The 25271-nt window shown below is 45.6% G+C and overlaps 1 protein-coding gene across 1 annotated transcript in view; it reads right to left on the bottom strand.

The window, feature by feature from the left end:
• Positions 1-24831, bottom strand: part of LOC147108554 (tumor necrosis factor receptor superfamily member 5-like) — a 92934-nt gene extending 68103 nt beyond the window's left edge. Inside the window, exon 1 of the mRNA XM_086005233.1 lies at positions 24284-24831. Within this exon, the coding sequence (XP_085861359.1) occupies positions 24284-24349 (66 nt within the window). The 5' untranslated portion in view covers positions 24350-24831. The remainder of the gene's footprint in view (positions 1-24283) is intronic.
• Positions 24832-25271: the final 440 nt, after the last annotated feature.

Below are 25271 nucleotides of genomic sequence, written 5' to 3'. Positions count from 1 at the left end.
AGTACAGTATGCTCTTCCGAGGATAGAAGATATTTTCGCCTCACTATCTGGAGGGAAACGTTTTACAAAAATTGACCTAGCGCAAGCATATTTGCAGATGGAGGTTGAAGAATCCTCCAGGAAATATCTCACGATAAACACTCACAAAGGTCTTTACCAGTATAATCGACTGGTATTCGGAGTAGCATCAGCTCCGGCTATATGGCAAAGAGCAATGGAACAAGTCCTGCAAGGGATTCCGGGGACTCAGTGTTACTTGGACGACATCCTAGTGACAGGTGAAAATGACAGTGAACACCTTGCCAACCTAGAGCAGGTGCTCACTAGACTAAGAGAACATGGGCTACGAGCCAATCGCCCCAAGTGCGAGTTTTTTAAGAAACAAATATCGTATTGTGGCCACGTGATTGATGAAGAGGGGTTACATAAGTCCCCTGACAAAATTGAAGCGGTAGTTAAGGCTCCAGCGCCTGAAAATGTGTCACAACTGAGGTCATTCCTCGGATTGGTGAATTACTACCATAAGTTTTTGCCGAATTTGTCCACAATTCTGCACCCACTGAACGCCCTACTACAAACTAGAGTAGCATGGAAATGGAGCGATGAATGTAAGCGGGCCTTTCAGAAGTGTAAAGGCCTGATCACTTCAAGAGAAGTATTGGCTCACTACAACCCATCACTACCGATAAGACTGGCGTGTGATGCGTCTCCCTACGGCGTTGGAGCGGTACTGTCACATAAATTCCTTGATGGTTCAGAGAGGCCGATAGCTTTTGCGTCACCCTCGTTAACTTCAGCCGAGCGTAACTACGCCCAGATTGACAGAGAGGCCCTCAGCCTGGTGTGGGGGGTGAAGAAGTTCAATCACTACCTGCACGGACAGAAATTTACTCTACTAACTGATCAACCTCTTGTCTCCATTTTCAACCCTAAGAAGGGCGTCCCGATAATGACAGCACAACGGCTACAGAGGTGGTCCCTTTTCCTAGGGGCACACCAATATGACATAGAGTACAAAGGAACTAAACAGCATGGGAATGCTGATAGATTGTCGCGCCTACCGTTGCCGACGGTGGAAGAAGCACCTGCAGTGGATCCTGTGGAGATATTCCACTCGACCATAGTCGAATGTCTACCTATGACGAATGCAAACATAGAAAAGGAAACACGAAATGACCCGACACTCTCCTGGGTCTATGATTTAACGGTGAAGGGATGGCCAGCACATGGCAAACCACTGTTGCCAGCATTCTCGCCGAGAAGAGAACAGCTGTCAGTGTGCCGAGGAACCTTGATGTGTGGATCCAGAGTAGTAATTCCACCCAAATTGAAGGATAGAGTGCTCAATGAGCTTCATGAGGGTCATCTGGGAGGGGTAAAAATGAAGAACTTAGCCAGAGCGTTTGTGTGGTGGCCGGGAATCGATAGAGAAATCGAAGAGATGACCAAGAGCTGTACAGGGTGCCAGAAGGTCCAAAACGCCCCACCACAAGCCCCTCTACATCCATGGGAGTGGCCCTCATCTCCATGGCAAAGGGTACACATTGATTTTGCTGGTCCCTTTATGGACTCGATGTTTTTAATTGCGGTGGATGCACATTCAAAGTGGCCAGAGGTAATAAAAATGTCCTCAACCACCACAGAAAAACTATCACAGTCTTACGAACCATATTCGCCAGAAATGGGCTGCCTGAACAGATTTGCTCCGACAATGGACCACAGTTTGTGTCTGAAGAGTTCCGGAGGTTCTTAAAGAACAATGGTGTTAAGCATTACACATCCGCCCCATATCATCCAGCCACCAATGGATTGGCTGAGAGGTTCGTTCAAACATTCAAGAAGGCTATCAAGGCAATGTGTAATGAAGACATACACCTACAACACAAGGTGGATAACTTCTTGTTTGCCTACCAGAATGCGACACATGCGGTTACCAACCAAACTCCAACCATGATGTTCTTCAATCGAAGACTAAGATGCCACTTGGATTTTGTTAAGCCAAACATCAGAAGAGATGTGGAGAACAGGCAGTTTCAGAATATGAATGAAAGGCCAACCAGGAGTTTCAAGATAGGTCAACCAGTTTTGGCCCGGGACTACCGCACAGAGAAATGGCAGCCAGGAACGATCTGCACACGGCAAGGACCTCTAATGTATACCGTGGACGTTGGAGAGAGCATTGTAAGACGCCATGCTGACCAGATTCTAGAGTCACTGGAAAACGTCAAATCTACACCACGATCCTATACACCTGGTGATGAAACCGAAGTACCAATTGCATCTACCTCAGAATCGGTGATATTGGAAGCAGACGAACCAAACAACGACGTTGATCCCGAATCAACTTTGCCAGAAGAACCTGATACCCCAAAGAGGCGTTATCTGGACAGAATCAGGAAGCCTCCTCAAAGACTGAATTTATAATTGATTAACTTCAGCTAATGTATATAGCAAAACTGTAATTGTAAATATGTTATTTAATTATTAATCGAATGTTATGTTGTTTAGCTAAAAGGGGAGGAATTGTAGTGTATGTACCTTGAAGAAGGAACTATATTCTGCAGCCCCTGTATACTGCGGTACCAGTAGTGACCACCCCTGTATATAAGCCTGTGCAGTAACTTTGTATAGTAGTTCCAGTTTTGTCTCCATTCAGTAAACACCTGTTGTAACCAGCTCCTGCAGTCCGTGTCTCAATTACACACGGACATTACACCACTGAGCCACAGTTGACACTGAAAAACAAGCTCCCCAAAGACTGACTGTAAAAAGGCACAAGCTAATGTAATAGCACATCATGCAGACCAGCGGGTCCCAGTTTTAATTTCCTGTCTGCACTAAATTAGCTGATCTCATCAGGAATTAATGCTCCTGAGTCTAACACAGGAAAAGCCTCGCTGGAAATGCAGGAGGCGCTGCTGGAACCGGCTTGTGTAAAGACTCCAGGTGAGGGTGGGAAGAGGCTCGGCTGTGACACGCCCCTTACGTCAAAGAACCGGCCGGCATTCACTGCCTGGTCTCGCAGATGAAGGGCGGTGGCTGGGTTGAGGTTCAGGGAGGCCTACCGGTGCCCACAGAACCACAGCACAGCAAGGAGTGTCGGAAGTGGAGGGAGGGAAAGAATTTCATCATGAAACGCGACAGGAATGAACAGGCCGTGGAACTTAATGCCGAGAAGTGCAGGGTGAATCATTTCGGGCCATGCTGCTTCCAGAGTAAGTGAAAGAAAGCAGGAGCTTTATTTTTCCCTCGCAGGATTAATGGCGATGTGGAGCATTAAGACACCTCCCCCAAAACTTCCTCTTTTTTCTGTTATTTACAGGAGCAAAAAAAAATGTTTTTTCTCTCTCCCTGCTGAAGCAGTCATTGGGACAGTGCTACCACAGAGGGGTTTTCCCCCCAGTTTCTAAAGGCCAGCACCTGAACCAGTGCCCATCCCCCGTGGCCTAGGCCTAGGCCCGGCTGACTGATTGCCTCAACCCACAGTGTTGAGTTCAGCGTCGAATCACCTCGTAAACACAAAAAAAAACCTCACCCCAATCAATATGAAATCTTTTAATTAATGAGTTCAACGGGAAAAAAGAAAAATCTATTTTAATGTTATTTTTCAGGTACTCTTGCCCCACAGTTACTATTTGTAAATCAGGTGCCCGAGTGTCAGCAAAGCATTGACTTATTTATACAGAGCCCGGATGACAACCGACACTCTGGGTATTGTAGGTCCACAGGAGCTGGGTGAAAACTACAGTGCCCATGATGCACTTCTTTCTCACACACAGAATTTGTCCATAAGAACTGGAAATCCTCAGCACACTAGGCCCAGGTGCAACTTCCAACTCAAGCATTGCTCCTGACTAAAGAACAGGCTCTGCTTATTTCTTACACTTTTAATACTTTATCTACTTATCTCTGTCTTTCTGTTTGACCTTCTCCCTCTATGACTCACAGCCTTTCTCTCATTGTTAATTATATCTATTTTACACAAGAAAAATAATCAGATTGAATAAATCTATATGATCTCACTGTGATCAATTAGAGTTGCAATGGCACCAGTTAGGGAAATTTCTGCAGGTGTTGATTGAGGGATAAATATTGGCCAGGACACCGGGGAGAACTCCCCTGCTCTTCTTCGAAATAGTGCTGTGGGATCTTTTACATCCACCTGAGAGAGCAGACGGCGCCTCGGTTTAATGTCTCATCTAAAAGACGGCACCTCAGCACTGCACTGGAACCAAACATTACTTTGCTTGATCTCATTCCTTGATATTTTCCCTGCCAGTCGCATAGTGGAGTTTGTATTTCTCTTTGGGGTTTTTTTGGCTTTTACTGTTGGAAAGAAATGTCCTGCGGCAGAAATGTCCTGTGGCAGGGGTTAAAGAGCTATGCTTGCGTGTGCCACCAGTCGAGATAGAACCGGTGGTGGCTATTCACCTTGCAGGGTTAGCTTCTGGTCTCCAGAGCCTTTTTTTAAATTACGTTTTCCACTTATGTCAGAATGTTTTAAGCTATTTCAAATGAACACCACCACTAATCACAGCCTTTCTTTTCCTCTCAGCAAACTGCTTCTCCCCGGTATCCTGACTGCAACACACCCAGCATAACATCCCGCTGTGACATCACAGCCTCTCGGCTTGTTCCTGTGGCCTGTGTATCACATCCCTGATGGAATATGCTACTGCAATGTCATAATTTGTTGAAAAGTGCAGTTAGATTAAGTCCTGGATAAATTGGGTAAAACTGAAATAGAGGGTGTAATATTTAGGCAGTAGGTCTAGCACTCCTGCTGGGTATCTGATTAAAAGATTTTAATGATATCATTACTTACAAACACTGCCCACCCTAACTCTTCCACACCTCTTTCCAATATTCAGGAGTGTGATATTGGATTCAAGAAATCAAAGTGGAGAAAGTGCAGGATGGATGATATACTCCAAATATCTTCAGTATGTTTTTTACTCAAGGTAAGCTACAGTAGAGCTACTGGCAAGACGCAACACTTACACCAAGTGGCGCTCGGGAAACTGCAGGCCCATAGAGTCTGACTTTCTGTAGTGTATGTACTTTGCAGAAGGAACTATATTCTGCAGCCCCTGTATACTGCAGTACCAGTAGTGACCACCCCTGTATATAAGCCTGTGTAGTAACTTTGCATAGTTAGTTCCAGTTTGTCTCCACTCAGTAAAGACCTGTTGTAACCCACTCCTGCAGTCCGTGTCTCAATTACACACGGACATAATACTGGCGACAAGCAGATACGAACTTACCTACAGTCTGCACCACCTCATGGGGATCCATCCCTGAAGCTAAGTTGTCAGAGGTCGAGGCCAGAAGGAAGAAAGAAAAAAAAAAAAACAATCAGAAGAAACGTGCGTCGACCGTGGGCAACCGCCTCTGATTCATCGGAGTGAAAGATTTGCAGGAGAGGCTGTCGAGAGCGGGGCTTGGTTATCCTGTCGATGGTGTTCCAGCTAATCGGGCTGGAGGCAGGTAGTACACTGATCCTTCCTGGGCTGCGGCGGGCTAGAGCTCGATCGGGTGGCTTTTCAACGGGGCCGAGCAGCGTTGTCGAGGAGAGAGAGAGAGAGAGAGGGGGTGGAGCACACAGGGCGCGGCCGGTGCTACGAAGCCAGGCAGCGTACAGACCCGAGAAGAGGGAGGAAAGTGTCCCGCAGGGTTGCTCCGACGACGGGGAAATAAAAGAAATTAGAAGCGCAGAAAGCCGCAAGGAGCTGCAGTTTGCCACGGGAACTGCGGAGAGCGGCATTAGCAGCAGCGCGGGGGGAAGTGCGCGAAGACCATAGGGCGTCGCCATCAAGGCATAAAACGCCAGCAACAGCGCTAGCAGCAGCGAAGAAGACGGAAAGTGCGGGAGGCGCCATTTTGTTAAATCGGGGAAGAAGGCAAAGCGTGGGAGGCGCCATCTTAGATTTCCAAGATGCCGAAGACTGGCAATATCACTGCCTTCGATAATGCAATAGAAGACTGGACCACGTATGTGGAAAGAGTCGAAGTATATTGCGAGGCAAACGAAGTAGCCGATGAGAAAAAGGCATCTGTACTACTAAACTTAATGGGCGCAAGAACGTACGGCCTATTGCGGAACCTGATTACTCCAGCCAAACCGATGGCGAAGAGTTTTAACGAAATTGTTGATATCCTACAGGAACACCTAAATCCTACACCGCTGCTGATAGCAGAAAGATTTAAATTCCACAGGAGAAATCAGCATAAAGATGAGAGCAATGCTGATTACCTTACGGAACTACGCAAGCTATCAAAGCACTGCCAGTTTGGAGCAGGACTGGCAGATACCCTACGGGACAAATTTGTCTGTGGACTCCTGAGTGAAGGAACCCAGAAGAGGTTACTCTCAGAGAAAGAGCTGACGCTAGATAAGGCTTTCAGCGTGACAGTATCGTACGAAGCAGCAGCAAGGGGAGCTGCGGAAATACAGCAAAAGCCACAGGAATACGGCACCCACGAAATGACACGGGGATTTGAAAAATGTTATCGCTGCGGCAGAACAACCCATGACCAGAAGGGCTGCTGGTCCAAGGACAATATATGCAGGCAATGCGGAAAGATGGGACACATTGCACGAGTTTGCAGGTCTGGGAAGAAGACCAACGACAACAAAAAGACTACTAAGGAACAGTACAGGAAAGTACAAAAGATGACGGACAGTAGTTCCGAAGACCAGATGAGCGATAGTGAATCCGGGAACAAGAGACTAAGCTGTCTCAAACTTCATAACGTAATCGCAAAAGAGGATCACCGAACCATTTGGGTCACCCTCACGATAGCAGGGTCCCAAGTCAAAATGGAATTGGATACAGGATCAGCCCTGACCGTCATGAATCGACGAGACTACGAGCGGCTATTCTCACACATACCCTTGAAAGAGACATCCATTGTCTTGATGACGTATACGGGGCAAAAAGTATACCCCAGAGGGAAAATAAGGGTGCCTGTTGAATACAGCGGCAAGGAAATACAGAAACTGTATCTGTACATACTGCAAGATGGTGGACCACCGTTATTGGGACGTGAATGGATCAGAAAGATAAGTTTAGACTGGCACTCCATTCAGGCACTGACGGTGGTTGGTAAAAAGGATGACGACGTCACACCTGGACGATTGTCAAAAATCTTAGCTAACGCCAAAGAGGTATTTCAACAAGAACTGGGAACTCTTAAAGGCGTAACCGCCTCGATAAAAATAGAAGAGAATGCAATTCCCAAGTTTTTCAAAGCAAGACCGGTACCATATGCAATTCGCCCAGCCGTCGAGGCAGAGCTGGAGAATCTGGAGAATGCAGTTATGTTATCTAAGGTAGACTGGAGCGAGTGGGCGACACCCATCGTTCCTGTCATGAAGAAAACGTTAAAGAATAAGTCTGAGGAGCCAAGGAAGGTTCGCATCTGTGGGGACTTCAAGGTGACTGTGAACCCAGTCCTTCACACAGTACAATATCCTCTCCCGAGGATAGAAGATATTTTCACCTCACTATCTGGAGGGAAGCGTTTTACAAAAATTGACCTAGCACAAGCATATTTGCAGATGGAGGTTGAAGAATCCTCTAGGAAGTATCTCACGATAAACACTCACAAAGGCCTTTACCAGTATAATCGACTGGTATTCGGAGTGGCATCAGCTCCGGCGATGTGGCAAAGAGCGATGGAACAAGTCCTGCAAGGGATTCCAGGGACTCAGTGTTACTTGGACGACATCCTAGTGACAGGTGAAGATGGCAGTGAACACCTTGCCAACCTAGAGCAGGTGCTCACTAGACTAAGAGAACATGGGCTACAAGCCAATCGTCCCAAGTGCGAGTTTTTTAAGAAACAGATATCGTATTGTGGCCACGTGATTGATGAAGAGGGGTTACATAAGTCCCCTGGCAAAATTGGAGCGGTAGTTAAGGCTCCAGCGCCTGAAAATGTGTCGCAACTGAGGTCATTCCTCGGATTGGTGAATTACTACCATAAGTTTTTGCCGAATTTGTCCACAATTCTGCACCCACTGAACGCCCTACTACAAACTGGAGTATGGAGCGATGAATGTAAGCGGGCCTTTCAGAAGAGTAAAGACCTAATCACTTCAAGAGAAGTATTGGCTCACTACAACCCATCACTACCGATAAGACTGGCGTGTGATGCGTCTCCCTACGGCATTGGAGCGGTACTGTCACATAAATTCCTTGATGGTTCAGAGAGGCCGATAGCTTTTGCGTCACGCTCGTTAACTTCAGCCGAGCGTAACTACGCCCAGATTGACAGAGAGGCCCTCAGCCTGGTGTGGGGGGGTGAAGAAGTTCAATCACTACCTGCACGGTCAGAAATTTACTCTACTAACTGATCATCAACCTCTTGCCTCCATTTTCAACCCTCAGAAGGGCGTCCCGATAATGACAGCACAACGGCTACAGAGGTGGTCCCTTTTCCTAGGGGCACACCAATATGACATCAAGTACAAAGGAACTAAACAGCATGGGAATGCTGATGGATTGTCGCGCCTACCGTTGCCGACGGTGGAAGAAGCACCTGCAGTGGATCCAGTGGAGATGTCCTCAACCACCACAGAAAAAACTATCACAGTCTTATGAACCATATTCGCCAGAAATGGGCTGCCTGAACAGATTTGCTCCGACAATGGACCACAGTTTGTGTCTGAAGAGTTCCGGAGGTTCTTAAAGAACAATGGTGTTAAGCATTACACATCCGCCCCATATCATCCAGCCACCAATGGATTGGCTGAGAGGTTCGTTCAAACATTCAAGAAGGCTATCAAGGCAATGTGTAATGAAGGCATACACCTACAACACAAGGTGGATAACTTCTTGTTTGCCTACCGGAATGCGACACATGCGGTTACCAACCAAACTCCAGCCATGATGTTCTTCAATCGAAGACTATGATGCCGCTTGGATTTGGTTAAGCCAAACATCAGAAGAGATGTGGAGAACAGGCAGTTTCAGAATATGAATGAAAGGCCGACCAGGAGTTTTAAGATAGGTCAACCAGTTTTGGCCCGGGACTACCGCACAGAGAAATGGCAGCCAGGAACGATCTGTACACGGCAAGGACCTCTAATGTATACCGTGGACGTTGGAGAGAGCATTGTAAGACGCCATGCTGACCAGATTCTAGAGTCACTGGAAAACATCAATTCCACACCACGATCCGATACACCTGGTGATGAAACCGAAGTACCAATTGCATCTACCTCAGAATCGGGAATATTGGAAGCAGACGAACCCAACAACGACGTTGATTCCGAATCAACTCTGCCAGAAGAACCTGATATTCCAAAGAGGCGTTATCCAGACAGAATCAGGAAGCCTCCTCAAAGACTGAACTTATAATTGCTTAACTTCAGCTAATGTATATGACAACTGTAATTGTAAATATGTTATTTAATTATTAATCGAATGTTATGTACTGTTTAGCTAAAAGGGGAGGAATTGTAGTGTATGTACTTTGCAGAAGGAACTATATTCTGCAGCCCCTGTATACTGCAGTACCAGTAGTGACCACCCCTGTCTATAAGCCTGTATAGTAACTTTGCATAGTTAGTTCCAGTTTGTCTCCACTCAGTAAAGACCTGTTGTGACCCACTCCTGCAGTCAGTGTCTCAATTACACACGGACATAATACTTTCCATTGATTAATTTAAATTACAAGCCCATAATGTCCGATTTCCTGACCCATAATTTAAACAGCTGGCCCGTGATGGACTGATCAGCTGTCCTGCAAGAACCACTCCTCACCTGGAACACCTGTTCGAGGAATCAACCTTCTATCAGCAGAACACTGGGTCAGTTCTGATTTGTTTTATATTGATGGGCTGTCAATTTTGGAGCTTTGCAGCTGTTCCTTAGATTAAAATTATTTGAGCGCGAAATGACACAGTGTCGGTTTAACAGATCAGACCTATTTACATTTCTAAAGGTTCAACATCTGGGGCGAACAGAACAAGCAGACGTGCTTTCACATCTAAAGGCCAGACAAAACTTCCTGTTCATAAATGATAAGGTGCCATATATAGGTTACAAGAATGATATCAAAGAACTGCCGGTCTTCTACCATTGAGTCTATCACTGCTAGCAGGATTTATTGACGGGTTCAAGACTTTTTGGATAAGGACAGCAGGTTTCCTTAGTCAAAGGACAATCCGACAACTTCGTGGTCACTTTTGCTGATACCGGCTTTTTATTTCCAGATTTTTTTTAACTGAATTAAAAATCTTAGACTGACTTGGTGGGATTTGAACTCACATTCCCTAGATTATTAGTCCAGGCCTTGGATCACTAGTCCAGTAACATAACCCCCATGCTACCATGTAAATCTTTTCTATCCAGCGTACAATAAAAGTTATTTTCCTCCAATTTACCCCTTCTCGGCACTGACTCATGCTGGACCTCGGTTCCACAGGCACTTCCAGCCTCGAACGCCTTGAACGAAAAACATAGAAAATTAGGAGTAGGAGTAGGCCATTCGGCCCTTTGAGCCTGCTCCGCCATTCAACACGATCATGGCTGATCCTCTATCTCAATACCATATTCCCGCTCTCTCCCCATACCTATTGATGCCTTTTGTGTCTAGAAATCTATCTCCTTAAATATATTCAGTGACTTGGCCTCCACAGCCTTCTGTGGTAGAGAATTCCACAGGTTCACCACCCTCTGAGTGAAGAAATTTCTCCTCATCTCAGTCCTAAATGTCCTATCCTGTATCCGGAGGCTGTGACCCCTTGTTCTAGACCCCCCAGCCAGGGGAGACATTCTCGCTGCATCCAATCTGTCTAGCCCTGTCAGAGTTTTATATGTTTCAATGAGATCCCCTCTCATTCTTCTAAACTCTAGTGAATACAGCCCTAGTCGAATCAGTCTGGTGAACCTTCGCTGCACTCCCTCTATGGCAAGTATATCCTTTCTTTGGTAAGGAGACCAAAGCTGCACACAATACTCCAGGTGTGGTCTCACCAAGGCCCTGTATAACTAGTGGACCTTCTTCATCTGTGAGCGTGGTGTCAGCCAGCAATTCATCCCTGGAGCCAAGCTTTGTCTTCACCCGATGTCCACTGCACTTTCCAGCAGGAATCAGTGGATAGTGAACATCAGGGAGAACCCAAGCTGATTTTCCCTTTCCCCTCTCTCGTCCAGGATCCCGAGGCCAATTGTAGTGTCCCAATTACTGCCCCTGCTGAGATCGGTTCATTCAAGATCAAACCTGCAGCCTTCTGTATGGCTCTTGCTTCTCACTGGGCTGTGCAATTATCACTCCGCGGTACAATATATTGGGTCACTTTATGCCACTCCAGTACCTAACACTCTTGCGTATACTTGTTGCATCTGGTGCTGCTGCATCGAACAGTCAATCCAGAGTCAAACCGGTTTAAAGTTGCACTGCAATGCAATTTCATAGTCCGTTCACAACATTGAGCACATTGGATCAATATGAATCTGCGAATAGAATGGTTTTTTCCAATGTGCACAGAGCAGTAATGTTGGGGAAAGCAACCATATCACTGGTCTATACCACAATGAAGATTGTTTTAATACTTAACTCTGCTTCAAACCAATACAGTCGCTGCCAGACTAAAAACCACAAAACAGTCCGGTACATTAACTGGCATATTAATGCATTCATTTCTTGTTAAGCTGAGAAACCTAAATGATGTGCCCAAGGTCAACCAAGATGGACTAGCATAGGAGTGATACAAGGCAAAGCCAAATATGAAGTAAAAGTGAAAGTAGTAAGAGGGTTCAGAGACGTTTGAGAGAAATCAACTTGCCTGGCACGAAAGATAAAGCTAAGCTTCTTGGAATTGTCATTAGCTTAGGAGGAGAACTGGGAGCTGAACTTGGCATCGGAGGAGATAGTGATGCCAGGATTTGGAAAGGGATGAAGAAGGACGAAGGGTGGTCGTTGTTATTTAGACTTGAAATAACTAGGGCTGATTTTCAGGTTGCTGGACATGATAGGGATGAAAACCAACGGAAGTGTGAGTGGAGACCAGTTGTGCTCAATCTCTGCCTGTAGCACACACAATGTGGGGTGAACAATCGCTGTAGGAAGATCCCGGCAGCAATAGGTGGGAGCTAAATTTGAAACTGTTAATGAGGTAGAAGTGGCATAATTTAAATGAGACTGGGTATTCCTGAATGGTGCCCCTAATTGCACCCAATGCTAATTTCGTCTATCTAAACTGTACGCCCAATCTAAATCTGTGCCATCGAAAATGAGCCAATTTTAAAAAAGGGACAGCCTGCAACTTTATTCAATAGAAATTTCACACATTTTAGGTTCTGTTTTTCTTCCAGGGCCCAGTTTGTGTCTGAAGAGTGGTATGGGTTTGGCCCAGCCATTTCCAGCAACTAAGTTATAAATCAGGCTGTTCCTTTGGGGAATTGCTCTTTTTTTGTGAATGAGCGAATAGTATCATAGAATCACAGAAGGAGGCCATTCGGCCCATTGTGCCTTTGTAGGCTCTTTGCAAGAGCTATCAAATTAGTCCCACTCCCCTGCACTTTCCCCATAGGCCTAAAAATGTTTCCTTTCAACTGCAATATATATCCAATCCCCTTTTGAAAGTTACTACTGAATCTGCTGCCACCATCCTTTCAAGCAGTACATTCCAGATCATAACAACTCGCTGAGCAAAAATAATTCTCCTCATCTCCACTCTGGTTCTTTTCAGCTCAAATAGTTGTTTATTTCTGTACAAACCCCGAGTTGGGGCCAGCACTCTAATTTACCTATGTCCTACTTCCTCTGTGGCCTCTCTGCCCTGCGTTGGTCTCTGGAAAGGGGGGTCAAAGGATAAAGGTCAGGGTGGGAGGGGTCCTCCTCCCTTGCGGCTCGTCTACCTTTTGCTATGCTTAGTTTTTTACTGTAAATATAGCACAACAGGTGAGACCAAGAGATTGCTACGACCACAGGTATTGTTACCCAGGTATCAGCATGCAGCCCATAGTGTCCTACATTCCAACAGTGACTACACTTCAAAAACTACATCATTGGGTATAAAGCACTTTGGGACAACCGGAGGTTGTGAAAGGCACTATATAAATGCAAGATCTCTCTTTCTTTCTTGATAGTGGGTATGAGTACGTGAACATGCATAATGCAGGAGCAGTAGATAGAAGGATTTGCCAAGGGAATAGCACATATGGATTCTAGAGAAGCAGCAGTCAGCGGTGAAGGGAGCACTTGCAACAAATACCCTGCTGTATAATGGGCGTTCCTGGGAGGCATTCAAAGTACTACAAGACTCTGTGGTTGTGAGTTTACTGCACTTGCCACTCATGCTCATATGTATATCATTATCATGAAGTCATGATCTGCTCTCCGACCTTGGCACGCCTCGTGAGATCATTAAACTTTCTGTGGCACTGCAACCAGCTCTGCCAACTGGTGCTTCACATCCCGAGCTGCACAACTCGAGACTCGGAGACCATCTGCAGCGAACTGGGCCTCCCGTCTCTGGCACATTTGCTTCAGGAGAATCCCCATGGCTCCAGTCAAAAAATGGTGAAGGCCTGTTATTTCCACGACTAGTTGTTGTCAATCCTTCCTATTTCAGTGCTTCCGTGTTTCTATTATTGCACACAGAAATAGGCCAACAGCCCTTAAAGGCCTGTAAGCAGCTTGTGATTTCCCACACACTGCTGGGCGAGTTCCCTTAACAGAAGCATTCTTGAAGGCTGAAGTTTGCCCGCACTGTGGCTAGAATTTTGCCGGCGCTGAGAGGACAGGATCGGAGGCGGGTCAGCTGTGAAATTTGAAATGATTGCCAGCGGGTCGGGACCCCGCTGTCAACCCGCCTCCACGCAAGTCTCCCAGGTGTCGGATCTGTCAGCGCTGAACAGACCCAACACCAAGCGGCAGGGGAGGCAATTTAGATCATTACCTGGATTGTTAAGAGGCAATTAAGTATTATTTTATGCTTACCTTTAAAATTGTTAGTAGTCGCCAACGGCTTCCCCACTGCTCAGGGATCATGTCAGGTAAGGAGGTCGGGTGTTGTGTCAACATGGAATGATTTACTAACTTGACAGCTGCAAATGGTCTATAAAAGCTTCCATTTCATAGGTTTTCACTTTCCAAGGTCAGAAGCTTTTGCTTACCGCATTTGGTAGACAGATTGAGCTTTATGCAGCTAGCAAGTGTTTGGTGCAAACTCCCTTTCCAGTGTCACCTCATTGGAACAACCTCGCTCACCATTGACAGATCGCTTCTGTCACCTGCCATCTATTCCATCAACATGGGTGCCCTTGAAAAAATCTCACCTTGGTCCTCAGAATCCCACCACAATCAGTCCCAACACCAGCAGCACCAGCAGCACCAACAACACCACCAACCTTCTCCGCAATCAACTGATGCTGCACAGGACACAGGGCATCAGCACCCGACCACACTGCTGGCCGGGACGCCAGGGATGGCCTCACCATGGCCACATTTACTTCACTTGATGCTGTACACCCTGGCTGCCACATGATGCGCCAGGTTGGCACCATCCCACACAAACACCAAAAAGCATCCCTACAATGCCCAAGCCATTTCTTCCACACTCATCACCATTGCGGAAGGTACCGTTATGTCTCACCATTCACTGCAACTCACTAAGCCACTTCCAAGGGTGCACACAAATCTGTCCAAGAATGCAAAGTGTTGAAAATAAAGTTTTCAATGTTTGACAGCACATTGACAGAAACTTCACATGAACATTGGCTAAAACACCGAAGTGCCTACACTTGTGTGTTGTTAGTTGGTATGATTGCACTAGATTGAGGGTGAGTGTGAGGGGTGGCTAGTGAGATGGGGAAGTGATAATGTAGATAGAGAGGGATGGGTGGAGGTGCAAGGTAAGTTGGTGTGAGTAATGATGTGCAGGAGTAGGGTAGGGAATGCAGAGTGATGGGGATGTGATGAGTGGCACAGCAGGATGAGGTTGAGTACGGCTTGGCAGTAACATTTCGTGATCTACTGAGATCATTGAAAGGTTTGGGTCACTGCAGCCTGGTCCTCCTGACGACATCCCTGCTTGTATCCTCCTGCGCAATGTGCACCAGGCTGCGTTGATCTCCTCGGGAGGTCTTTTCTGCCCACTGGAAGGGAAGAGAACCTCCCTGTGTGCTGTGACTCTCTCCATAAGCATATGGAGGGAGTCATGGAAGAGCCTGGGTGCAGCCGTGCATCACTGTGCAGTGCTCGTCAGTGTTTGCAGCACCTCAATGCTGTAGAATACCGACAGCACAAATGTCAAAATAAATTTGGATATGGCCCTTTTAAGGAAACCGGCTGATGACATCAGATCCGCTTCCTTTTAATTGGCCAGAAACCTCGCTGGGCGGGCTTAACAAGCCTCATCATCGTAAAATCACTTCAACAGAGTGGGATGGATCAGGCAGCGGGATGGGACCATGCCACCAACCCCGACAACGAAATCACAACCTATGTAACAGAAAGAAAGGCTTGCATTTATATAGTGCCTTTCACGACCTAAGGACGTCTCAAAATGCATTACAGCCAATGAAGTACTTTTGAAGTGTAATCACTGTTGTAATGTAGGAAACACAGTAGCCAATTTGTGCACAGCAAGCTCCCACCAACAGCAGTGTGCTAATGACCAGATTGAGGGATAAATATTGGCCAAGATACTGGGGAGAACTCCCCTGCTTTTCTTCGAAATAGTGCCATGGGATCTTTTGCGTCCACCTGAGAGAGCAGACGGGGCCTCGGTTTAACATCTCATCCAAAAGACAGCACCTCCAACAGTGCAGCACTCCCTCAATACTGCACTGGAGTGTCAGTCTAGATTTTTGTGCTCAAGCCTCTGAAGTGGGACTTGAGCCCACAACCTTCTGACTCAGAGGCGAGAGTGCTACCAACAGCCACGTCTGACATGTAAAAGAGGCTGATCGTAGCAACAGACACAGGGCCAGCACACTGGCAGTCGGGCACACGCAATGTTGCATGACCCGACTTACAGAGACCCACATGAAAATCGAGACTGTGGTGTCACGAGAATTGAAAGAAACAAGATTTCTATTGCTCCATTAAAGAGTACGGAGGAGATGAAGGAGTGGAGTTTCAGTCATTGCACAGTGAAATAACTTGAGCACTAAGGGTATGTGATCGGGAGGAAGTGGATGAAAGTAGAGTTGAATCATCACAACTCGTGGACAGGGCTGTGAGATGGGTGAAGGTGGTCATTGACATGAAGGAGGGCCCGAGTGGGAGGGAAGACAGGGCCCTTGAGACAAAAAATATTGAGTTAATGGAAAAAAAGTGTCAGAGGATGAGCCATCAAGAAATAAAGCAATTCGAGAGGAAGTAACTTCTGAATTACTGTCAGTAGGTTTTGTATGCTATATTTTACTTGAATTTCAGAATAGGGAGTGGCGAGGGCTCAATTCCTGGAACAGATTGCTCGCAGAACTCTTGTTATTATAATCTACTTTGACTAGCTGACTGCCAAACTCTTTTGGCTTTTATCTTATGTCATGTTCAACAAAGACTGAAATATTGGACCATATTTTGCGACCCCCCCCCCTACGGGTGCGTACGAGGTGTGTACGCGCCCGTAGGGGCCGCTCAAGTTCCATGTTTTAACACGCGAATCACATACGCTAAAACCTGGAACTTGCGATCTGATCCTCCGCATCCCCGGGAGATGGGCCACTGCGGGTGGAGAGTTGTGCTATTTGCCCAACTTCCACCCGCTGAATGCCTGTGAAATTCTTACGCCTTTTACTAGCATAAGAGTTTTAAAAAATAGAAAAATAAAATTTTATCACTCATTTATACATTAAAAACCCTGTCCAATAAGGTAAGTTTATTTTTAGCCCCGCTAAAACATATAATTTTTTTTCAAAAGATTTGTTTAAAATATTTAATTAAATGTCATTTTAATTAATTTTAAATAAGTACTTTTTAAAATTTATTTCATGTGTTGGTGTATTTTAAGTGATCCCCATTCATACTTACGTACATGCGTACGTACGGAACTCCCATAAGTATGAATGGGGATTCCCTTCTTCTAAACTCTAGAGTATATAGGCCTAGTCTACTCAATCTCTCCTCATAGGACAATCCCCCCATCCCAGGAACCAGTCTGGTGAACCTTCGTTGCACTCCCTCTATGGCAAGTATATCCTTCCTTAGGTAAGGAGATCAAAACTGTACACAATACTCCAGGTGTGGTCTAACCAGGGCCCTATATAATTCCAGTAAGACGTCTTTACTCTTATACTCAAATCCTCTTGTAATAAAGGCCAACATACCATTTGCTTTCCTAATTGCTTGCTGTACCTGCATGTTAACTTTCAGTGATTTGTGTACTAGGACACCCAGGTCCCTCTGAACACCAACATTTCCCAATCTCTCACCATTTAAAAAATACTCTGTTTTTCTATTTTTCCTACCAAAGTGGATAACTTCACATTTCTCCACATTATATTCCATTTGCCATGTTCTTGCCCACTCACTTAGCCTGTCTATATCCCCTTGAAGCCTCCTTGCATCCTCCTCACAAATTACGTTCCCACCCAGCTTTGTATCATCAGCAAACTTGGATATATTACATTTGGTTCCCTACATTGATGTAGATGGTGAATAGCTGAGGCCCAAGCACTGATCCTTGCGGTACCCCACTAGTTACAGCCTGCCAACCCGAAAATGACCCGCTTATTCCTACTCTCTGTTTTCTGTCCATTAACCAATCCTCAATCCATGCTAGCATATTACCCCAATCCCATGAGCCCTAATTTTGTTTAATAACCTCTTGCGTGGCACCTTATCGAATGCCTTCTGTAAATCCAAACACACCACATCCACTGGTTCCCCCTTATCTATTCTGCTAGTTACAACCTCAAAAAACTCTAACAGATCGAACAAACAAGATTTCCCTTTCATAAATCCGTGTTGACTCTGCCCAATCCTATTATTATTTTCTAAGTGCCCTGTTACCACGTCCTTAATAATCGATTTTAGCATTTTCCCTACTACTGATGTCAGGCTAAATGTAGGAAAACACAGCCAATTTGCACACAGCAAGGTCACACAAACAGTGATAATGACCAGATAATCTGTTTTTAGTGATGTTGGTTGAGGGATAAATATTGGCCAGAACACCAAGAACTCCCCTGCTCTTCTTCAAAATAGTGCCGTGGGATTTTTTACGTCCACCTGAGAGAGCAGCCGGGGCCTCGGTTTAACGTCTCATCCAAAAGACGGCACCTCCGACAGTGCAGAGAGGAGAATCAAGCCCAAGATGTGATAAATGACAGGCATTTAAAATAAACTACAGGTCAAAATTCCTTGGGCAGTTGGATCTGTGTCACTGTAGGGCGTGTGATTTCGATACGGGATTTGCTGGCATACCACGTACGAAGGTGGAAACCCTGCAGAGTCGCTGAAGAGCCAGCCGTGCATTGTGTTTGTGAAAACATCTCCCACAAACTTTAACACCCTCTCATCTGAGAAACCACAACACTCAAGAGGAAACTACCCAAAACATCTGATATCCACTCTGGGAAGCATCTCCACCAATGATCTACATTTCTATATCTCACACCTTTCTTTATCCTATTTCAATATTAATTTCACTTTCTATTCTGCAGATTGCTTCCAATTTACCCTTGAATTTTAATTATTTTCTTTCCCTTGTTTGTTTTTGGCTTTGCCTTTCTTGTTTGACCTTATCTTTCCTCCATGCTATTCCTTTCTTTTTTCTATTTCATTTGTTACACATTCTTTCCTTTGATTCCCCAACACCCCAGTATTTACTCCCCCTTGTCCATATGTCTCTGCTGAAGTTCTCACTCGTGCTGGGGTTGTTTGTCTGGTACCCCGCCCAGGTTTGAGCCTTGATTTTGTGTCAAGAGGCTATTTGAATGCGAGAGGCATCACGGCCGAACCGAATCCTGATCTCACCCAACGTGGGCATTTCCAACAGGAGTAACTGGATGGTGAGCAGGAGTAGGAAACTTAGCTGATTTTTCTTTTTCCCCTCCCTAAGCCAGGGAATGCTGAAGCTAATTGTACCTCTAGTTCTGCCCCAGCTACGTTCAGCTAGTTCCACACAACCTGGGGGCTTCCCTGGATCTGTGATGCTCACCACCACACTTGGCCATCAGCCGGTACAACACTCTCGTAGGAACAGGAGGAGGTCATTCAGCCCTCGAGTCTGTTCCACCATTCAACTAGATCATGACTGGTCTGTATCTTAAGTCCAATTACCTGCCTTGGTTCCATATTCCTTAGTACCCTCCCAAATTTATCGCTCTTTTCCTCCCTTCAGTTAGGTTTCTCATCTACAGACACCGTCCAAATCCAAAAGGGTGACTTGCCCCCAGGTCTCTTCCAACCGCGTACTGAAGCCGCCCGCTCAAAGATGAACCAGAGTTAAACTGGGGAGGCGGGGGTGGTGACTGTCCTCTTCCTGTGGAGCTTCCCCTTGGCCACCGCTCACCGCTTCCCCATATCGCGGCTGAGATCAGAAATTGATGGGGGGGAATCGCAAGCACCAACCAGTGTCCTACCAACCACTCCGCAGCACTGTGCACTGTGCTGCAATGGTCTGCAATAGCCCTTTGGTTTATTTATTCTGCTCTACCACCCTCCCACACACGCTAATCTCCTCATCGGAACAAACTCAAAACTGTGCTTGGAGAAACCACAGAGCACTAAAACTAAAGAAAAGCCATGGAATAGCTAGGGTTGCCAACGCTCCAGGATTGCCCTGAAGTCTCCAGGAATTGAAGATTAATCTCCTGGACACTGCTGCAGGAAGAAAAATCATAGAGGCATTAAAATAGTTTTTTTTTCATTTTCTTTGAAGACTTTTGTTTATTAGTTATAAAAATATTGCAGATTGGGGAGAAAGGCTGTTTGACTAGACGGAGCTGTTGGAGGAGGGAGGTCATGTGATAGAACCTCCAGGAATATGTCCAACCAGAGCTGTGAATACTTAGGACTAACTCTCAGTTAAAGCAGTGCAAGAAGGGCTTCCGGCTTAGTGAGCGCTTCCCACAAACCCATAGAGTGTCCCCTCCCGCCTTCCCTTCAAAAACCCGAGATCGGAACGGAGTCCTGAAGTGTTTTCTTTACTGGATCAGTTGATCGTGCTTTTCCTCATCAAATCTTGACTAGGGAGGGGAGCAAAACCAAGCCAGCGACGCTGGCTGGAAATTACATGTGGGCAGACACCGGGGCGAGGCCACAATCGCACTCTCTGTGATTGAATAGTCCGCCATGTGAAGAAAGAACACTTGGGTGAGGCGCGAGAGGGAAGACTCCTCGTTCAGCTCCTGACCTGGGAATCCTCCTGTAGGATTTAGGTTTTAACTGGATTTGATTGCAATAGGCCACAGTTACTCCGGCCAGAAATAAACCTGAATCCCATTTTAATTTTCAATATTAGAATTTGGTGAACCTTGTGAAAGAACAGCTGGAGCTTGAGAGGCTTGCAGCAGCTTCAAAACTTCACAATGATATATTTAGCAGAGATAATTGTGTTCAGGGGAATTCCAGACATGCACAAAGAACAAAATGATCTGGCCACAGCTTCAGTAAAGTATTTAAAACAGAACTGTTCTCTTTACTAAGTATTCCGTTATCCTTCTAGAGAGGTGTTTTTAAATAGAGTTTCTAAAAACAAGTCTTTGCACCCAGCAACAGGTACAGATGTAACAGAGTGCCCATCAAATCTTTCCCTTAGCAGGTGCTGTCTGAGTAACAAGCTCAGCATGGCGTGCAGTGTATACAGCATATTGTATAGTGATATTAGGGACAGGAGGAGGCCATTCAGACCCTCCAGCCTGCTCCGCCATTCAATTAGATCAGTGCTGATCTGCATCTCAACTCCTTTGCTCCATATCCCTTCACACCCTTACCCAACAAAAATCTAGCGATATTAGTCTTGATAGCTCCAATTGGCTCTGCATCCAAATCCTTTTGGGGAAGAGAATTCAAAATGTTTTCTACTCTGTGTGAAAAATTGCTTCCTGATTTTGCTCCTGAACGGCCTAGCTCTAATTTTATGATGTCCCTTTGTTCTTGATTCCCCCCACCAGAGGGAATAGTTTCTCCTTTTAACATTTTAAACACCTCAATCAGATCACCCCTCAATCTCCTATACTCAAGGGAATACAAGCCAAGTTTATGCATCGGGTGAATCTGCGCTGGACCCCCGCCAATGCCAATCTATCCTTCCTGAGGCGCAGTGCCCAGAACGGAGCGCAGTTACTCCAGGTGCGGTCTGACCAAGGCTCTGGACAACTGAAGCATAAATTCCCACCTTTTGTATTCCAGCCCCCTGAAGACAGCTCCTATTGACACTAACAGAGTGGCAAATGTCACACTTGAGCCAATACACATTGATGTGCAATACCTTTCTTGTGTAATACCCTTAATTCATCAACTCAACTCATGCCATGTGCATCAATACGACAGGCCTGTACCTAGCAGCACTTCACCCTGGTGTTATACAGCTCAAAACCCACTCTCCAGATATAAGCTAAGTTTGGAATGGAAGAATTTATATCATGAGCGTTTTTCGCAGTTCAGTAGGACAATTGTATGTTAACCTTGCTGAAATCCTACTGACAACACTGGAGAGGTTGGGTATACGTCAACCCAAGCACACCACCCACCCGCCCCTTCAACCACCGTCTGCCCCATCTGTGACAGAGACTGTAGACCCCACATTGGACTCATCAGTCACCTGAGAACTCATTTTTAATGTGGAAGCAAGTCATTCTCGGTTCCGAGGGACTGCCTAGGAAGAAGAAGAAGGTTGGGTATAGGTTAGAATGTGTAGAAGCAGGTTAGTCAACCCCGGCTACACTGAAAGTGGCAGGAATGCTATAGAGCTTGAAATTAATTTCAGGTCTTTCTTTTTGTACAAGTACAAATGATATAGTGTAGAGGTCCAACTATCCGCCCTCCCTATTATCAGTGTTCTCCACGGGTCAGACCATCAGCAGCTGGGTTGTTGGGGCAGTTCAGTAAACATTTGTGGGTCTTCTCTGTCTGTCCACACAGAGAGGCACAGGGCCTGGGATATTTGACTGATTGGGTAAGAAAGACGTGGGTGGCACCCTTTGTATTTATTAAAGGCACAAGTCTTTTAAACAAAATACAGGTAATTAAACCACAAAAACAGGATCGAACACTCGAAACAAGTCTAAGCTTGTTCACACTTCTGCTGCACTTCAATTTCTTTCAAAATTTAAAATGTTGAGAGGGTAAAGCTGGAAAAATGCACCATTCTTCACTTTAAATTGATTTACTAGTTCCAACCTTTCTGATTTGGGGATTAAGCAAGTTACACTAGTGCGTTTAGTATTCTAGTTCTGCAGAGTAATGCGCAACTTAGTTCGATTGAGTTGGAAGCAATGCATTGGCCTGTGCTTGCTGGTCCTTATTGTGATGTTTAGTGGCTTATATTTTGGAGCTTCTCAATTAGCCACCAATTTCTGTTATCCATCAAGGGGGTCCACTCCTTTACAGTGGCTTCACTTTACTTCAATTTGTAGATTTATTATAACAGCAATAACAATACTACCATTCAACTATGCCACCTACCGAATGCCTTCTCCCTTTACATAGTGAAACTTTCCAGCTCTACAGGTTTGGGATCATGCTGTGTCATATTATCTAACAAATGTGTTGGCAATTTCCTATGAATTCCCCCTGTCCACTATTTTTAATGAACCCTTTAACCCATAACATTTATTTAAATAGTGGACAAAGTATTTGCATACGGATGCAATTTCAACCCACATGCATTTCCTTCTAATAACACAAGGTTAAATATCTAATAACACAAGGTTAAATAATGTGGCAGGCACTTACTACAGTACGGGAGCACTCCAGATACGTTTTCTCGTGCCCAATGCAGAGGTCCATTTGCATAGGCTCATTATGAACTGCAAAGTGACCGTATGCACAAAGTTACCTGGGACAGCAAGCCACAATAAGACATACCCTGGAAATACAATTATCATCAGACGCTCTGATCTCGCCAAATGACAAGCTGTTAATTGTCTGACAGACCATATGTCAAATCAACTTTATTAAGGAACAAGGACGAACCAAAGCAGACTTTTACAGAACTTTACTTAACTCCTAGTCTCTGTTTCAATATAATAAAATGCCTGAATGCTCTAGCCATTCTTTGTTTGGACCAATGTCCACAACGCAAGATTTATACGTGAAATTGGATATTCACAGAGGGTTCTACTAGCCATTGCTTATCAAGTAACTTAACAAGAGCTTTACTGAAGAAATCTTAATATGAAAGAAAGACTTGCATTTATATAGTGCCTTGCACGACCACCGGACGTCTCAAAGCACTCTACAGCCAATAAAGTACTTTTGGAATGCAGTCACTGTTATGTGGGAAACGTGGCAGACAATTTGCGCACAGCAAGCTCCCACAAACAGCAATGTGATAATGAGCAGATAAAATGTTTTTGTTATGTCGATTGAGGAATAAATATTGGCCAGGACACCGGGGATAACTCCCCTGCTCTTCTTCGAAATAGTGCCATGGGATCTTTAGCTGACGGCCTCAGTTTAACGTCTCATCCGAAAAGACAGCACCTCCAACAGTGCAGCACTCCCTTCAGCACTGCACTGGAGGATCAGCCTGGATTATGGGCTCAAATCTCTGTTGTGGGGTTTTGAACCAACAACCATCTGACTCAGAGACCGAGTGTGCTACCCACTGAGCTGCGGCTGACACCTCGATTGAGTAAGAAATATCCGACAGATCATAATACGGTCTATAGTAAAAATATTCTGCATTCCAAACCGCATGCATTACATTCTGACGTTCGGTGCCAGTGGCCATATTTTATCAGTTGCACGATAAAGGGGGGACAAATGCAACATTACACACGGCGAGCAATGGACGGATTGTTCTTGCAAAGGCGAGAATCGAAAGTGAAAGGAACATTTCCCGATATATTCCTCTAACTGGGCTTCGTGTTCCCTGTAAACAAGGGCTTAATCCGCACATATCGATAAATGTTACCCCCAAATCGCGCCCCCCCCCCCCTGCAAACACCGGGGGGGGGAACACACACCAGGGCTGTTTCTGATCTAACCGTGCAGCTGAAATGTAAAGGGTCAACCGGGTCTAATCGGAGTTGGGACTTCCTCGTTTAAAAGTAATGGTAGGTCGCACTCGCCCTGGGCCAGTTTCCTCTCTGATTTCCATCATGGCTGAAACGTTGCAGCTTCGGAGGCAGCAAATTCTGGCACTTACTGGGATGGCACAGGACAACAGGAGAAACCTCAGCGATTCCATTCTCCCCGGGCGTCTGCCAGGCATCACGGCGCAGTTCCCCTAGATTGATCTTCTTGCAAGTACTTCCGTGTTTTTCCTGTTAAAAAAATGACAGGTGGCTAACGATAGCCTCTCTTGCACCTTCCCAGCCTGTGCCTCCTTCACCCAGGCACCGGCTTCACACCGACTGAAGGCGTTGTGAGCCTCCAGACTCCCGTTGCAGAACAGCCCTTTGAAAAAAAATAGCACACACCCACTTTCCAAACGGACATTGGCCCAGAGCAGATAACAATTGGTAGCAGAGCAGCAGTATCTGCCGCTTGCCAGACCACAGCTGTGTCACCCCGTCTACGACACCAAATAAAAACACATGAAATGAGCAACAAGTGAACAGAGAACTTGCATTTATATAGCACCTCAGGCGCTTTACAGCCTTTTGAAAGCATTTCACTTTTGAAGTGCAGTCACTGTTGTGATGTGGGAAACGCGGCAGTCAATTTACGCACAGCAAGCTCCCACAAACAGCAATGTGATAATGACCAGATAATTTTTTTTAGATGTTGCTTGAGGGATAAGTATTGGCCAGGACGTCAGTGAGAACTCCCCTGTTCTTCTTTGAATTAGTGCCATAGGATCTTCTATGTCTACCTGAGAGAGTAGACATGGCCTCGGTTTAATGTCTTGTTCAAAAAACTCCTACTCCAACAGTGCAGCACTGGAGTGTCAGCCTCGATTTTGTGCTCAAATCCCTGGAGTAGGACTTGAACCCACAACCTTCTGACTTACAAGTAAGAATGCTATACCAGAGCCACATCTGCCAGTGTAAAAGGTTAAATTAACATTCTGGACATGTTAGTCACTCAGCATCTGAAAAAGATGTCAATGTTTTGAGTGGGATCCTTTATCAGAACCTCCAGTTACTTGGTTCTAGTAACATTGAGCTTGATAATTCTTCACCAAATCAGGT

The sequence above is a fragment of the Somniosus microcephalus genome, chromosome 13, assembly GCF_052327205.1.
Source record: "Somniosus microcephalus isolate GS21.2 chromosome 13, FLI_Smic_1.0, whole genome shotgun sequence".
Taxonomy (NCBI): Eukaryota; Metazoa; Chordata; class Chondrichthyes; order Squaliformes; family Somniosidae; genus Somniosus; species Somniosus microcephalus.
The sequence above is the reverse complement of the archived record's forward strand: the minus strand, read 5'-3'. Positions and strand labels throughout refer to the sequence as shown.